Source organism: Nicotiana attenuata, chromosome 5 (assembly GCF_001879085.1).
Source record: "Nicotiana attenuata strain UT chromosome 5, NIATTr2, whole genome shotgun sequence".
Classification (NCBI taxonomy): Eukaryota; Viridiplantae; Streptophyta; class Magnoliopsida; order Solanales; family Solanaceae; genus Nicotiana; species Nicotiana attenuata.
The window spans coordinates 48,147,999-48,166,739 of NC_031993.1; the positions used below are offsets into that span (position 1 = coordinate 48,147,999).

The 18,741-nt window shown below is 37.9% G+C and overlaps 1 protein-coding gene across 1 annotated transcript; it reads right to left on the reverse strand.

The window, feature by feature from the left end:
* On the reverse strand, window positions 7,470-17,928 carry LOC109225794. The gene is made up of 10 exons (XM_019390572.1): window positions 17,721-17,928; window positions 15,088-15,455; window positions 14,175-14,333; window positions 12,924-13,004; window positions 10,969-11,061; window positions 10,657-10,749; window positions 10,434-10,577; window positions 8,234-8,341; window positions 8,079-8,130; window positions 7,470-8,008 (listed from the first exon to the last, which is right to left on the reverse strand). The coding sequence occupies exons 2-10, from the start codon at window positions 15,421-15,423 to the stop codon at window positions 7,977-7,979; spliced, it is 1,098 nt and encodes a 365-aa protein (XP_019246117.1). The 5' UTR covers window positions 15,424-15,455; window positions 17,721-17,928; the 3' UTR covers window positions 7,470-7,976.

Genomic DNA, 18,741 nt, shown 5'->3' on the forward strand with positions numbered 1-18,741 from the left:
AGAAAAATGCAGAAGAGTTAAAATTCCAGATGATTTGAGTTTCCACAAGCTTATGAAAGAGCGAGTTCAATCTCACTATGGTATTACGACAGCAATGGAGCATATGCGTTATGAGTATAGTGTGTTGTCATATATGGCTTCGAGCCAAGTTGGGGAGCTTGCTATTGGTTAGCGGATTGGTGGTTATGTACTATGTTAGTTCTGATTTGATGCATGCTGGTGAATCAGCTCTGGTCGTGGAGATTGGGCCGGGAATGGCACGAGTGAAGGGAAAATTTTGACAAAGATGTCATGAGCTCGGATGAGCAGGAAAGAAGTTTCGATTGTTAAGGTAAATTGGTATTGTCTTCAGCGTCACCTAAGATCGGTGTTTTGTAAAAAGGGCTTTGCGTCCTGGCTAATGATTCTTGATCGCTCTTCAGCGTTAGTGCGACCGGTGGTTTGGAGGTACGCCCCAAATATTGTTGCGGTAGGTTGTGGGAGTGTGTCCCACTGGAAGATTATATAAGTGTGGCATGTAGTCACTTGACTGATTAAAGATGTAAACCAAGTATCAAGGTTGTGATGGTGTCGTTAAATTGAGGAATTCATGCCTGGAGGGCACTTGGCATATTGGGTTGTGAACTGGGAAGGATTACCCCGATTGTGATGGTTTTCCTTGTGTGTTATGTGGAAAAGGGAGTTATTATGGACCCTTGAAAGGTTGTCAAACTGGTTCATTGTGAGCAGAATCGGCTTGAAGTCGGTGGATGGACTTAATGTGAATAATGGATCTATATCAGGCCAGATGTGTGCACTTTTGTAACGCGGTCCTCATGGAGGAGTAGTTAGGTTGATGCTTCATTGCCAGATATCTCGCGTAGTGTTGCATTACGCCGTGTGATTTGTGAAATGACTCGAGAAAATGCTTATGTGTTGAGGATTCGCGTAGAAATGATGTCCATGAGCAAAATGGCTCTCGAGATTCAGATTGTACATCGCACCTCAGTTGAGCTTGAGTTTTGGTAGCTTATAGCGCTATATGTCCCCTCAGGGACGGTATTGTGCACTTAGCATACTTGTGACCGAAATTCGGTATTTTATACTAATGAACAATTTAGCTTGATGTACACCTCTTTAGGTGAGTGTTATGTGTGGATCGGGTGGCACGCCGCCATGAGTGTGTTATTTGGATCGGGTTGCGCGCCGCAACAGAGTGAAATCGAGTATAGTTTTCTATACGCTATCTTTGTATGCCTTGCTACCTGTTTTCCAAGGAAAGTCTGTATTAGTGCGTAGGATTTGGTAATTCCTTCTAGAGCTCGTTTTCTTTTGTATTGCGTTCGAATTGGTAGCCTATTGGCACATTGGGGCATCATATACGACTTATAATTATGTCCGGAGTGGCTTATTGCCCGAACAGTTCGTACTGGGTAAGACGAGATCATTGAATTTGAGATCAGTGCAATCTGAGTATGTGAAGTAAAAATTAAAGAGCTAAGACCATTGTTTGGCTCAGAATGAGGTGATAGTCCTTGCCAAGGGTATAGAACTAATGAATTGTTGTTTCGGTAGTAGTTATGAATGTGTACAGGTCTCATCCGTCGTGTCAGTATGGTAAGAATTTGAACAAGACCTGTGTATGTCATGCAGAGCATGGGATTTGTAGTGATTCCTCCTAAGTGATTAGATAAATGATCTTCGGATGATTGGGGAAAATGATATTGCTAAGTGGAAGTGATTTGATGAGAGTATATGTCTCAAAAAAAGGTAATGTGATTAAACTGATTATATTTCGGCAGTAGTGCAGCATGTTCTTGTTGGGTCCACTGGTGGTATTCGAGTTTGCTCGGTAGCACAGGTAAATATCGAGTACCTGTCGTGGAATGAAGGAGTATCAAATGTGTGCACGTATTCGCACAGTGGAAACTGGGATCAGGTATGATGATTTGTGTGTTATATGGAGTTCTGATGTACAGGCTGTGTTGTGATGTTGGAATTCAGACTGGTTCTCTTAGTGTTGGAAGATTATGAACTATTGCATTATGGGCTATGTCGAAAAATGCCACAGGCTGCGTGGCAAGGTGCATTAGACTATGTTCTAGTAGAATGGTTTATATTTCAAGGACCAGCGGATGGCTGGAAAGGATTGATGTTCTTGATTGGGCCTTCGTGGCGGATGCCAGTGTCTTGAGGCGCTTCATGTGTAACAGTGTTGGGATAGGATCGCGTATTGTAGCGAGGCTATGTGGAGTTATGACCTTTCGAGGTAGATTCAGCTGTTATATTTCTACGATGTGAGACGGAGTCTCAGCCTTGTCTGTCCTGATTTGAACATGTTCAGACCGTTTCTTACGGGTGCGTGTATTATGCAGGTTGTGGTTTAGGCTTGTATGGAGATATCATATCACCAGAGTGGTGTTGGATTCGAGGTGATCGTTGGGTTCATTAATGCATACGGACAGATTTGACCTCAGCTTGATAGGAAGATAATACCGAGGTTTGACCCGGAAATCTATCGTGATATCAGTCAAGGGAAGTGGTTTCATGAATGGTTGATCTGAGAGATGATTACGGTTTATAGCGTGTTTCATTCATCGTTGGCAGTATATGAGAGTGTTGGAATAAGGCTTTAGCTAGTGAGAGATTCTCTGCCGGTAATTGGTTGCTGGGGACAACTGCTCTGAATAGAAGTTATAGTTCCGAGTGTTTGGTTTAGGCGGTATATCATATGTTTTCACCTGAGGGTGCAAGTATGGGTTATTACAGCTGGTTCGGGCTTACTCTGAGTATAGATGTGAATTTCTGATCTTGGGTATGATTTTTTCGGAAAGTGCAACGTGGTTCTATGGGTTATGGCTTAAAGGGGCTGTGGAAGTTCGGCTATATGGTGTTATCGGGTCTATGCGAGATAGGATGGCGAGGGATCACCCCGGGTATATGATTGGTAAGATCGTTCAGCTGTTGGTTGGCTTCTAGAACAACACTGGATACGCTCGAGGACGAGCGTTTGTTTAAGTTGGGGAGGATGTAACGACCCGACCCGTCGTTACGGGAGTTACCGCCCCGTTTTCCCCGTTTTATGCTTCTATATGTTTCATTATATGTGTTTGGAGAATTTGAAGTAATTCGGATAGAGTTCGGTTAGAAATGAGACAATAAGTCTCTTTATGAGAAGGATTGTTTGAGAAAGCCAACCGAATGTTGACTTATGAGTTAGAAGGCTCGGAATGGATTTCCGATGATTCGACTAGTTTCGGGGGATGATTTGTGACTTAGGAGCGCAATCGGAATTGAATTTGGAGGTCCGGTGTAGAATTAGGCTTGAATTGGCTAAGGTTGGATTTTGGCGAATTCCGGATGGTAGGCGAGATTTTGATCCGAGGGTCGGAATGGAATTCCGAGAGTTGCAGTAGTTCCGTTAGGTGATTTTGGATATGCGTGCAAAGTTTCAGATCTTTCGGAGGTGTTTAGGTCGGGTTTTAGATCAAATGCAAGTTTCGGAAGTTTTAGTTTAACTTAGGCTTGAATCCGTGGTAATTCGATGATTTTGGTTTTTGTGACAGTGTTTTTATGTTACGAGCAAGTTTGAATGAAGTAATAGAACATATCTGTGCATTTGGTTGAGGTCCCGAGGGCCTCGGGGTGAATTCGGGTGGTTAAACGAGAGTTTTGAGGTGTATTGCAGGTCAGATTTTGCTGTCATCTGGTGTTTTCGCTTCTGCGGAAATGGACCGCAGAAGCGGTACCACAGAAGCGGGTACATGGTCGCAGAAGCGGTCGTTGGCCGGCTAGGGAAATTCCGCAGAAGCGGAAGGTGGCTCGCACCAGCGGGTCCGCATAAGCGGACACTGTACCGCAGAAGCGGTTTTGAGGGAACCGCAGAAACGGACTTCGCGTCGCATAAGAGAAGTCCGGGTTTCTAAGTGAAGATCGCAAAAGCGGAAATGTGGCCGCAGAAGCGGTTCCGTATAAGCGAAAGCGGGACCGCAGAAGCGAAAACTGGACTGGGCGACATAAGGGTTTTAAAATAATATTTCATCCGCGACCCTTTCATATTTTCCTCCATTGTTGACGTTCTTAAGAGCTTTGAACAAGGAAATTCGAGGGTTTTGACTGAGAATCACTTGGAGGTAAGTCTCTTGGGCTAAACATTCGAATTTATGGTAGAAATTACATGTAAATTGTAGAAAATTCATCAAAAACGGGTCAAGCTAGGGCTTGGAAAGCTGTGATGTAAAAATGGAATTTGGAGGGTCAAACGAGCTCCGATTTTGGTAAACTTTATATGCACGGACTCGTGGCGAGACGAGGAATCCGTTGGTGTGATTTTCGGAATTTTTCGAGAAGTGGGCCCGGGGCTCGGGTTTTACCAACTTCGTGAATTTTAGTACTTTTCGAGTATTTTTTGATTGGGTTATGTTTCTTTAACCCATATTTATGTATTCGTTGTGATTTTGACTAGATTCGACGCGCGAGGAGGTTGATATGAAAGGAAAAGGCATTGCTGACCATTCTACGGCTGGTTAGAGGTGAGTAGTTGGTGTATATGATGGCCTGAGGGTTTGAAACCCCGGCTTATCACATTGTGACGCTATTGTAGGGCGTGACTCGCACCCCATGGCAGGTGCGGGATTGTTTATGACTGGGGATTGTGACTTGGTCCATCCCGAACAAGAATTTATCTATATTGGCGACTGATACGCACCCTGTATTGAATATATCTGGGCTTATTGCCACGTTTGGGGCCTTGTGCCGATCTGTAGCATCCTCAGAGGATGGATATCTTTGTGATAGCATGCTTTGTATAATTATTGATCTCAGTCCTATGTTTAATCACTGTTATGAAAGGCTAAGTCACTTTTCCTGAAGTTAAATATCTAAAGTATATTCTTCTTAATAAATTGGAAATGGGGAAATTAATTGAATCTGTTACATGACTCATATGCATATTGTGGACTGAGTATGGATCGGGCTGCACGCCGCAGCGAATGGTATGATTATGTTGCGCTTGGGCTGAAGGAGCCCCTCCGAAGTCTGTACACAACCCCAGTGAGCGTCGTCGATGTTAAATGGATCGGGCTACGCGCCATAGCGGTCATGTGCATTGCATTGCATCCTTACATTATACTTGACTGATATATTTGAAGTTGTTTTGCTGTTGGTTCGTAGTTAGGTGTTGGACTGTTAGTTTTAGCTTTACTTTGTGGCATTTCGTGGATTTCTTATCTTCAGACATTTTATATGCTTATTACTCACTGAGTTGGTAGTACTCACCCCCTACTCCCTGCACCTTGTGTGCAGATTCAGGTACTTCGGGAGCTTAGTTGAGCTAGCCGCTGGTTTCCAGAGTTCCAGGAGTGGTCGAGGTAGCTGCTATGACGTCCGCAGGACCCAACTCCTCCCTTATCCCTTTTTATTTCCGTACTTTAGAACATACTTATTTTGAGGATTCTTGACTCTGTATTAGTTAGAGGCTCTAGACTCATGACCCCTGGTCTTTGGGAGTTACAGTTTATGTCAGTATTTCGTATTGTTTTAATTGAGTATTTCAACTATGAGCATTAATATTTGATTTTAAGTATCTGATTAATTGGTTTTGAGCTTTGTGCTCGGGTTGAGAGAGTAAATGGTCGGGCTTGCCTAGCATTAGTGTTGGGCGCCATCACGACCGGGTTTGGGGTCGTGACAGAAACAGGAGAGTATTTTAATGAATTTTTTTAGTACTACAGATTAATAAATATATCCGAGTGATATCTTAATGATTAATACATATAAAGTTAAAAAAATTAGGAGAGCCGTAAGGAAAATTATTTCCGTTCATAAGTGAGAAAAGCATTTTTGTTCTTGAAAATTTTTTGTGGTAACCAAATACAAGAAAAAAGAATAGCATATATAAATCTTTTGTTCCCTAAATCTATTAACTATCATGTTCCCACCGAATTTTGAGGAGGAGAAAGGGCATTAAAGGGCATCCAATTATCTACTTGAACATAAATATTTTTGTTGTTTGCTTCAATCTCCTATATACGTCAAGCCGTCAGATTTGGCCCATATAAAAAAAAAATTAAATTTTTTTTTTTACCGTTATACCGGTCCGGGCCGGCTAACCGGTTCACGATCACTGTTCACTTAACGGGTTGGACCGGTCCGGGTAACCGGTATTTCAAACTTAAACGGAGCAACCCAAGCGACCCCCCTAACCCAGCCCAACCCAGCCCCCTTTAACCGGTCCGGGCCTGTTGGTCTGGACCGGTCCGGAACCGGGCTGACCGGACCCGTTTAACACCCTTAGTTATTCGTCAACGGATATTTTATTTTTACATAAAATTATTCAACAACTGTCACGTGAAATGAAAATACAACATTTTAAGGGCAAATGACACAATAATGCAGGTAAATACAAACACACCTTCTATGTCATGGCACATTATGCATATGGATGCATTAAACATTGACCGACAATATCTCTCTCCAAACACAGAAATTAACAACAAAAAACCATAAATGTCGAATGACACTGAAATTAGGTAAAAGCTGGTTTTAAACCCTTTTCCGGATAACAAAGAAGGAAAGAAGCAAACAAAGGATGCTGATGAGTGCCACTGGAGAAGAATTGACAGAAGCCAAATTAGTAGATGGAGTAGGGGCACCATCCATGCCAGGCATATTCGGCATATTCGGCATATTCGGCATGTCAGTACTGCTACCGGGATCATCGCCATATTGGGCTGCCACTGCCACAGCAGCTATTAAAATTGCGAAAGAGGCAGCAGTTGAGAAACGTAGAGCCATTATATGATAAATTCCGAATTCAAATGCCTTTGATAAATATCAGTAAATGATGTAACTTTACTGCCTTTGCTTGAACCTTTATGGCAACTTAGCTACGTATTTATGTTATAAAGATCTTTTATTTCTGATGTTGAAACAAGATGTGTCGTATTTGGTGTCATTGGTTTTAGTGTTGGAGAACCTAGACGATGTTTTGTTGTCGATGTTTGTCACTTATTTTATATTGTATGTAGCTAGAAACATGATTCAATGAGGAATCCAATGTGAATATAGATAGTTGTTTACAATTGGAAATTTTACTTCATCTGCATTACTCTGTTGAAACATAGACAACTAGGACAAGGACTTAAAGTTTAAACATTGTGTGACAAATGAAGGAACAATTACTAGATTCTTGGGGAATTTTGTAGCAAATGATAACAGAAGCAATAGTTAGCAAGCTCATAATCTAATAAAAAAGCGTAAAATATTACAAAATGGGTAAGAACTTGAGAACTAGAATTCTTTTTATTCTTGTTGGGTAATTAGATGTACACAGAAAACTCCTAGGATTAAAGAGCCTAATTTATCAAACATTAGTTGCATTTCCTAGCAAGAGTTTATTTTAACCCAGAATCAAAAACTGCATTAAAAAAAAGCTACTATTGATCAGATGATGCTCAAAATAACTGCACAAAACCCATGAAATGCATTAATTAGGAAGAACACAAAAACTTATCAAATTGAAGAAAAGAATTCAACATGGGAATATTGGGACACAAATAATTAAAGTGTCTCAGCAGTAGGTGAGGAATGAGAGAGATAAAAAAAAAAATTCTGCCAAAATAATGAGAAATATTGATTGTCCTGCAGTCGATCTTCGTTGAGTATCTGGGATATAGAGCGCTCTCATCAGCAATATTTCAAAGCAAACAATTAGTAACATTTGGTGTTGATGCCAGTTATGATTTCTCCCCAATTACATTTACATACTTCCTAATTGCAATAACATTAATCCATTAAACAATGAACGATATTACTGTATGGGTAATCCACTGGCTTCATAGGCAGACTCCTTGAAGGTTGAAAGTAGTACTGGCTAAATAGGCAACGTTTACCCTTCGAGAATCTGAAAACTTAAGTGTTAGCATGTAGAAATCCTTCTGTAATGTTACTACAACTTTCTACCGTGGACTTTAAAGCCATTTCCTAGTGCCGCTGTGTCATTTATCTATCTCCTCCTGAATTTGACCTTCTGTAATAACAGATAAAGTTAGATAAAACATCGATGACCACACAAAATACAACAAAGTCTAAACTCTTACCAGCAAGTTCAACACCTAAGTTAGCCTGAACATCCGCATCGGAGTTTGATTCCTATTAGAAAGAAGTTCACAATATGTTAAATCTTCAAAAACCAGCAAGGTAATACTCTTAGGTAAGTCCAAAAGAGGAAGAAAGAGATGATTTGCAGAATTACCCGAAGGACATGAATGATCCGGAAAGAAAGAAACCGATCTTTCAGTTGTTTTGCCTGCTCATACAGTGTGGAGATGTTTTGATTTTTAACCTTCCATAGGCCCTGTATCTGTTTGGTAAAAGACACTTCAATGAATTCATATATCAAAGGGATTAAAGAAGAGAGAAACAAAATAACAAATCATACTGCAAAGAGTAAACTTGTAATTAGGACCAACTATTTTGCAAAGTAATAATCACTACTGCTTCCAAGTTAATCAACCATGCGAAAACAATATCTCAACGAGATCAACTGTATGAAGTACAAACAATAAAGCATCAATGAAAAGATGAACAAAGCTCATCCTACAATGAAAAGATGAACAAAGCTCATCCTACATACAGGGATGAATCTTGAATATAAGCTCATATTGTTCCCTGGCAAGAGAATTCTTCCTTTAGGTAAGACAACTTTCAGCCCACTTCTTCCTCGCCTTCTCTTTATCTTTTCCCAGTAGCAGGAGCCTCTCTCTTCTAGGTTTCTCCCAGTTTGCCATGTAGGTCATTCTTCGATTGGCTTTGACACAAAAGGATGCAGTAATTAACCTAAATTACTTGTTAAGATTCCTCATTGCTTCAAAATGCTCTGAACCCATATTGTCCATCACTAGTTAACACCGAACATAAGTTTAACAGGGGACCTGATTATTATCAGCTTAACAACAACAACAACCACAACAAACCCAGTATAATCCCACAAGTGGGGTCTAGGGAGGATAGTGTGTACCCAAACCTTACCCCTACCTTGAAGGTAGAGAGGTTGTTTCCGAAAGACCCCCGGCTCAAGAAAATATGAAAAGAAAGCAGTAGCAACAGCCAACAAGCAGTAACAACAGCAAGATATTAAGAAAACAAGCGTAATGAACAACATGTAGTAATAGAGATATATACCAATAATAGAATACAAGGCTAACTACTAATCCTACTGGTATGGGGAAGATATTATCAGCTTACCAGACTTTATTTCGTCTCCAACACAGAAGATCCGATTATTACTTATGCCAAAGGTAAGGAAAAGCCTTGTCATATAAAATAAAACCATTAAGCAGAAGTAACTTGAGAAAAGGCCCTCTGGGATAATATTGTTGACGACACAAGGAGTACTGGACAAGCAATATAAAAAATTGCCAGGAGCTGCATATTCAGATAGCATCTGCTAGACCTTTGAACATGCAAATAAGGATTTCATTGATCCAGATTATCAACCCCCATCCCCCATCCCCCACCCCCATAAAAAAAATAAAAAAAAAAAAGGAAGAGGATAATTGCATTGATCCAGCCAGCTAAAAGATGAAAAGAGTAACTTAGCTTAAATGCAATACCATCACCATGTTAAGAGATGGAAATGTAAGAGGTTTTATTAGTGCAGTGCATGACAAAGGACAAGTGTCAGATCAAGCATATAAAAGGTGCCATTTCTAGTCATTTTGTTTAGTTTTCTTCTCCTTTGCAAATCCTTTCATGCTGGTTCTAGTGACATGAAATGCACGCATAATTCTCAGCCTGGTTGTAAAAGTCAGTTTAGTAATGAAGCAATAAAATAATGTTGAAGATGTAAGGACAGTCGAGGGATTTTGAGATCACTTCAAGCCCAAATTGCGTGAAACTGGGGCAGACGGAACATAAAGAAATACTGTTGAAATGCATCATGCCACATCGGCTTGAAACCAAAGGCAAGTTTGCCCCAAGTCTACAGGGGCCGTTCATGGTACCGAGATTGTTGTCCAATGGTGCTAGGTAATTGACAAATGCAGAAGGCAAATGTATGGATATGGTTAGTAATTCTGGTGCAATCAAAAGATGTTACGTATGTTTTTCTCATGATTGTTTAATTGTCTAGTTTGTACTTGGCATGTTTTGGAGATTGGAATGACGAAGGCATTTTGTTCTGCTATCCAAACACTTTATCCTTTGTTACCCCTTTGAGCCTCGGTTATTTTCTTGCATACCCCTCTTTCGGAATCAATAATAAAACTCATAAGCCCGAGCGGGGAAAGTAAGTGGAGAAACAAGAGAAAAACAGTGAAAAAGAAAAAGAAGAGAAAAGGAAAAGAAAAGAAGAAAAAAAAGAAAAAGAAAAGAAAAGAAAAAGAAGAGAAAAAAAAGAAAAGAAAAGAAAAGAGAAGGAGAAACATGATAATAAATATATCTGAAAAACTAACCTGCATACAAACAAGTTTGGAGTCACCCTGAACACGAATACTTGTAAACCCTTTGCTAAGTGCATATTTCAACCCCAAAATAATGCCTCGATATTCAGCAGCATTGTTTGTTGCTACTCCTAAACCTTCACGTAGCCTACAGATCTTTTATTTGGAAGGTTGTAAATCATAAGTTTGAAGAAAAAGAGAAACAAACACAAATCCCAAAGTTAGTGATTATTACAAAACTGCCATCATCAGCTCGTAGCACCGCTCCTGCACCAGCTAGTCCAGGATTTCCTTTTGAAGCACCATCAAATTCAAGAGTACACGACCGCTGCTAACAATAACAATGATCAGCTTCTTTGCACAAAACACCATAAACCATCAAGAAAATTTAGAAAAGCTCAACCCGGTAGTTTGCCACAAAGAATTTTGTTTTCACAATTAATTTAGTAAATAATGATTTTTGCACGTGGCAGCCCACTAGCTTTGTCAATTTCAGTACAGAAAGCATTCATGTTTTACAATTAGCCATCGTTTAACAGCCACTCACACCCGATGGCAGAGCTTGGTCACCCTTATGATCATCTAACTTGACATGCTTTCTTAGGAAATCATTTGAAATAACGCCTGATCCAGCAGCATCCTGCAAACGAACATGGCCAAAAAAACAAATAGTTTCCAGAACAGTGTCAAGCCAAACTATCCAGGGCAGAGAATGCAACAAATCATCACTGTACTACTTTGAACCAAACATATATAAAAACCACCTTTCTACAAAGTGGCTAGAATAATATAGTATACTTTAACAGAAGAATTTTGCAAATACACATCAACCAACAATTGCAACTCTACCTACTACTTCATGTACAAAAAGATGTTGCAATTCGTCCAGTTACCAACTCAAGATTTTGTTTGTCAACCAATATGTAGTACAGTTCTTGTTCGACAATGCTTAACGCAGGCTATACCAAATACTAAACTTTCCTTTTGATGGAGTGACAAGCACATACAAATCTTTTAGCTAAATCTGTGATCCTCACCTCTAACTAAAGAAAAGTAACAACAATCATCCACCTAAGCCATTATAAACTATCATCCATCCCAAGATCAAGGATCACTATAGCTCCTAACTTTCTTCCCAAAAAACATTGGACTAATTATATCAGAACAACATCGATATTCTTGAGAAGGCCATTTAAATCCGAAAGAAAGAAAAGAAGCAGCAATAGAAGTTAACTTTGAACTTCAGTTCCTATTGACGTTTCTACCATTTTTTCCCGCTTTCTCAAAGCACAAACATGGTGAAGTAACATCTTTTAATCATCGCCAGTAAACTCAAATTAAGGATCCAGATCTAGAAGGTAGGTCAAGCAGAGCTAATAATTTTACATTCAAGATAAATGCAAATGTAGTTTATCAACTTTCTTCGAGAAAAGAAAATTTCTTAACAGGAAGATACTATTATAGTAAAGGAGCAGCCCGGTGCACTAAGCTCCCGCTATGCGCGGGGTCCAGGGAAGGGCCGGGCCACAAGGAAGATACTATTATAGTACAGGTTAAATATTTTCTTTATGGTGATATGTGGAGTCTGTTGATTTCTTTTATTGACAAGAGATTCTTTTTTATGAAGGTTGACAAGCCATGTTTATTTCTTTATCTTATTATACGGCGAACTAAGATTTGCAGGGCTTTGAGATGTTAGCAGGTCATACTTGCTTAGTTTGTCTGTATGTTTTTGCTACTGGAGCTCTCCTTTTGTTGTCTAAGGAATTATAAATTGGACGATGCAAGATTAAGCTATATCACTGGAGACTCTGTAGTTCTGTGACCATATTCATGATGTAGCTATGGATCTTCAAAATAACATTCCTAGATAATGGTGTCTTTACTCATTAAGAAAAAGTTCGTATGTTGAGAAACATCAGAAATGAAAAAGACTACTATTTTAGAGCACCGAAGCTCAATGGCATCGATCACACCTGCGGGCAGAAGAAAGAAAATACCTAGTTACTTGTACATGCGTTTACACATAAGCTATAGTATCCTTCCATTTGTGAATGTCTTGCTCATAACTAGAGCTGACTTGCTAGAATCTTTCCACCACATGACATTATTACTTGTCTATTAAAAGGTGGCCCCGGTACAGCAAAAAGATATCAACAATTCTCTAATAATCAATAGCATACAAATTCTTAAATTAAAAGGCAGTGCTACTTATGAGAGAAAAAATGCCTTTCCAGTTGAACTAGTGACGACATACTTCTGTGATTGTGAAACTATTAGTTATGACCTCTTAAAGAAAAATTGCAAGGAAACTCCCAACACTAAAAGCATGCTTCAGTTGCATACAAAAATGTGTACACTGACTTCCTAAGGAGCCAAATAACTTCGGGAATGAAGTAATTAAACTCTCAGTGTACAGTAAGAAGTGAAGAAATCATAGAGGCAATTGCTGCAAATTCTGATAGACTTTATGCAGATTAACATAATATGGTCTTAACTTACCGAATATTCTGACCACATTACTTCCTGTGACCTCTTCTTTGGCATGTGTTCAGGCATCCCACCTTTCGAAGAAGAAGGTTGCTGCAAGGAATGAAATGCTAATAAATTAGTACGACCAGTCAAAAAAGAAAAAAATAAGAGGAAAGATGTGTCATTTATTTCTGACCATTTCACCACTTTATGATCACAAGCAGCTCATCTGACTGACCAGCATATGCTTATTATTGCCAGCTATGTTGCCCGGACTCTCGGCTCTCCTAAAATGCCGCCTGGTGCATGTCGTATCCTCCAAAAGTAGTGCATTTTTGGAGGATCCGGCACGAGTGCGGCAGCATTTTGGAGAGTCCGCGCAACATAGATTGCCGGAGAGTGACGAGAGAAATATACACCAAAGAGCGAATAGAAGAATATTAAATAGAGGATTAGAGAGAGGTAAGGATCTTTTCTGCCAATGTTTATTGAATTACCACATGAAACAGGATTGTCACATCATGGAACAATCTTTTTTTAAATAAAGCACATCATATAGAAAATTAACCTGGGTAGAGTACAAACCTACAATTAATGAGTCAACTGCATTTAGAGAAGATTTCTTAATCTGGATTATATTGACAATATAGAAGAAAAATAAATAAGTATACCACACATGAGGTAATGCAATGAAACTCTCAGGGTTTTTTTCCTTTTTGGCAGAACCATTTGTTGATGGAGTGAGATTGCAGAATAAAGTTTAGAAACTTTCAACTTTGGTTGGGGAATGCAGTACTAATTCATCCAGCCACTCTTCACGGTTGGACTTCGCGATTTTTAGTCCTAACTCTTCACACATGATACAAAATCAGCTAGTCATATCATGGTCTTATTTCTAGATAACAATCCAATAAATACATGAGATTTCCAGGGTTTTTTTAGCTAATGGATTTTGCCTTTATTTGAAGTTCCAGCGGCCAAAATATGAAAATTTCAGGTTTTATTTGGCATTGTTTGATCGGTCATGATTATTCAAATCAAGTCGAAAGGAAATTTCAAAAAATTCCAAGTATCAAGTAGTTCTGACAAGGAAACTTGCACATTAAGATCTGTGTCATATCAACCTCACAACAGAATGGGTGAGTCAAAATGTAGATCAGATTGATTGAAAGAACCTATTTGTAGAAATAAAGGTAAAGTTATCACCCACCTTGGTGAAAACATCGTGAAACAAATACTAAACCATTAAGAATAAATGATAGACCTCAGGAATTGGCTTACCTGAAAAGGGCATGGTACTAGAGTTCCAAAGAGATCTTCAGTCAGATCAGCAGCTCTGATAGAATAAAGAGCATTTTTAAGCCCACAAGAGAGCAGATATTCCTCTGTGTCCTTAGGCATGGCATAGCCTTTATAGACACTCACAGGGGGATCACATATCTGCCAGGAACAGCGAGCGGCAGAAAACAACTGATTAACTCATTGCAAGTGAACGTCTTCACAGGTAGAAAAATCTCAGAAGCATCATGCAAACGGCCATTAAGTTCAATCACTCCATACAATATGATCTCAAAGATGCCAGTTGACATTCTCAGAAACAAAAAACAAAAAAAAAAAGAATGACATCTGACGATATGCAGATAAAGTGGCACGAAGATGATAACAATAGGAAAAAGCATGTGTACAGAATGTGGAAAAATAAAGAGCGAACTATCCTGATGATGCAGGGAGAAAGAGAGATAGAGAAGGGGCCTTAGAAGTAAAAGGAGAACGAATCACAAATAGAAGGATAAATCTCAACTCACTTAACCTATCCTTTTGTGATTTCTTTGAAGCTTGAAACACATTGGTTTACAATAGTAATTGGACAAAAGAATGACCTGGAGACATAATGTTTCATTGTCATACACTGAGGAGGGAATTCCAAGACTGTTATCAAAGTCCTCCAAACACACTTAGCTGAAGTTTTGGTAATAAACTCAGGTTAATTATGGATAAACAAGGTTCTAGTACAGAAACGACTATTGCATATTATTCATCAAATAAAAAAGAAGTACTAGTTTCAGTATAGCATTGCATTTATAGATATATCCTCTACATAACAATCCTTCGAGGATCCGACTTGAGTCTGGCAAGAGAAAAATAATAGATACATTCAATAAAGGTCAATAAACAAGAGAAAAATAATGGTTACCGAGGATCCGACTTGAGTCTGGCAATCACTCAAGTTTTTGTAGACTCCAACCAGATCTCCTTTCCTAACAACAAAGAAACCATCTCTATCTTCCTTCATTTTTGGAGTAGGATCAGACTTATCTGAGCTGGAACTATCCCCACTAGACTTTTTAGATGAATAGCAGCGAAAGCAAATTCTCTTCAAAAGCACGTCGAAATCAACTTTTCTAGTTGCATTATGTCCAACACCTGTCTTCCATGAAAGAGCTGAAATTGCACCAATAGAACTCTTCACAGCACGACTGCTAGTTCTTGTTAATATTGCAGCAGAACATGCATTAAACAAGACGTTCATTACACAGGACCGCACTCAGAATCAACCAGTTTCTGGGGAAAAAAAAGTCATTTTTCTTCATTCAAAATCATTCTCATTTTGCGAGCAGAGAACAGAAGAAAGAAAACACCGATTTTTTAAATTTTTTTTTTTTTTTTGGTATGATGAAGTAAGAAGTTTCACTGAAGGGATCAAGAAGATGCTAACAGATCCACAAAGGATTACAAAAAGGCACAGTTAGCTCCAATAGAAAATAAACTAGGCTATGCTCGGGGAGCTAACAAATCTAAAAACTGAAAAGAAGTGGAATGGTTATACTAACTTTCCTTCTAGAAAACACCAATTTATTCAGCTAGTTCTTTCTGTGTTCCACACTTCCACTTCTATGAACACGTTACAAAGTGAGAATTTAAGACAGCTCACCATGTTTAAAAGGTTAGGAAAAAAATTAACTTGCACCAAGTGTTTAAGAAATCTTATTCACAATTAAGGCGATTTAGTTTATTTCTAAGTTACTCGGACTATTCACTTTCGGTGCCCCACCCGTGTCGAAACGATATGGATGGGTGTGGGATCCGTAGTGGATATGGTCAATCGATTTGGGTGCTTTGTATGGTGAAACTTGGGACTGATACAATGATTTCTAAAATCAAAATAAAAGCTAGGGTGAAATTGAAGAAAATAAAATATCTTGTATATAGTAATTTCTATGTCAGTCCTTTTCTTTTTATCTCCTCGGATTCTCCTTTGAAAATGTAGAAGGCCTACAAATTCCAATTAGAAAATGCTTTTCTATTTTCTTATTAGCATAATTCAAATGTTAATGTTTTCACTTTTTATGGTTTTGAAATGGTAGACTTTTTCCCGCACTTTACAAGCACCATGTAAGTTTTCCACGTAATGTCTCATAATTTAGGCATATTTTTTTAACTCTACTTTAAGATATTTGAATTATATTTAGCCGAATCCCCGCAGCCGTAAGTACTTCATGAAGGATCCGACTTCTAGATCCACACCCATATCGGACACCTGCACCCGAGTCCGAGCAACTCAGGTTTATTTATTAGCATTCTTTCTGAGATTATGAATCATTGACATGATTTTTAGTGTTTTATTCTAATATTTGAAATTTATTGTTCTTCAGATTCTTATGACGGATACATAATACTACTATATTTACATGGGTATAACAATAGGTGAACAAATATTAAAAAATTAGTGTATATCATGTGCGAAACACATCTTAGTCAATTTTAAATGGTAAAAATTTAAGTTTATTAAAAAAAAAAAGGACACATCTGCTATGTTTATTTATGGTTCAACTTTTGTTTTTTGACCCATCTGGTATCATGAACCCGTTGGCTGACTAATACTCCCTCCGTTCATTTTTACTTGTCCACTATGGACTTTGCACACCCCTTAAGAAATAATAAATGAAGTGCATAATTTACCATGATACCCATATTAATTGATGCATATTTTTAATAGATTTGAGAAAATTATTTGAAATGAGTAATTAATATTGTGGGTATAACAGAGAAAAAAGAAATTGTCTTCTCTTGATATTCTAAAAGTAACAAGTAAAAGTGAAAATCTATTTCTAGAATACTGGACAAGTAAAAGTAAATGAAGGGAGTACATTAGTGCCTCATAGGGCCTATTTAAGGGTAACACTCCCTATTTTTGGTGGCTATATTTTTTCTATAGGTACATTACATATGAGAACTTCCTTTCCATTTTATATAAAAAAAAAAAAAAAGAAAAAAGAAAAAAGAAGCTTCTTTTTCATTCTTCTTTATACTATTATTTAAGTTCTTTTCCCTTCTCAAAACAGAAAGAACTTTTTTTATTTTTCTTTTACAGCCTTTAATATAAAACAAAAAACAGCACAGCAGAGCTTAATGGAGGGTTCTTCCCTCTGCCCCCAAAATCCAAACTTCGAGTCATTCCATCACTGGAAAACTACCCTTTCCCAAATTTTAATTTTCAAAACACCAAGGACTTAACTGCAAAGCGCGCTCAATAAATGAAATTGTCCAAAGATTTTCCTTTGAAGTATTTGAAAGTTAAGAAAGGACTCTTCTATATATACACAACTAGATGAATAGCCGCATCGAATAAAGGAAGTAAGAGGAAGGAAGCCATAGAATAGTTCTAAGTGTGAAAGTTCCAACCTTTCCATCAAATTGAAAAGATTAAGAGAAAACTTTAAATGGGTTCACATACATTGACAAGTGGAAAATGATAAACGAAATTAGAACCCTAATAAAAATGGGGTCAGCAAAATGGATGTGTTTAGCTAATAAATAAAAGCATACCGTCAACTGCAGGATGAAACTGCACCAATCTTCTTGGGGCATGAAGAAGACCCTCGTAGGGAGCGTGAGAGAAGGGGGTGGGGGTTAGGGTTGGGGGTAGGTTATGGGGTGGGTGGGTAGATAGAGTCTTTTACTTTTCAACATTAGTACTGTTGTTAGTGGGTTTTTGCTGATTAACCCGGTAAGGTTTTTCGAATTTGGCTCCGGTCTGTTCGAGTGTTTTTTCCCTTTCAACAGCTCCGGTTCGAGTTGAGTTCTATGTTTATGTTTCATTTTTGTTTTATTCCTTATAAACAAGCAAAATTCCTCAATTTTAATTTTGTGTATTTTATGGATTAATCAATGCAATTGTTTTTTCCGACGAATCTTGGCATTTATTATTTCATCAATGTGATTCGATTGTGAATTAATTGATTAAGTAATCGAGAGAGGTTTTACTAAGGGTCTGTTTGGAAAGCCACTAGGTAATTGGAATTGATGTAATTACTAGGTTAGTAATTACACAGCCTAGTAATTGCACAGTTGTATAATTGCGACGACCTGTTTGTTTATCATAGTGTAATTACAGTGTAATTACAAATTTACTGTTTGGTTGTACAAGTGTAATTACACAGTTAGATTAAATTTTAAATGAAGTAATTATCAAAACTTAAAAGTTAATACAATAAATATATGCCTATAAATTTTATAAGTGTAAGTGATATTATATTTGATATTTAAGATGTATATTTTTTGTGAATATACATTAATTAGTAATCATATATTTACAATTAATAATTGTAGAAAATAATTTATATATATTTTCTAAATTAATAATATTTAATTTAGATACTTACAAAACTAAAAACATATATTTTGTAAGAACATCATGGAATTCATGTTTGATAAAATAAATTAATATATATAAATATAATATCATAACATTATTCAAATTAGGGGTGTGCATTCGAATCGGTTTATCGATAAATCGAATCGATTATTTGTTATCAAAATCAAAATCGAAAAAATCGAAACCTTATTG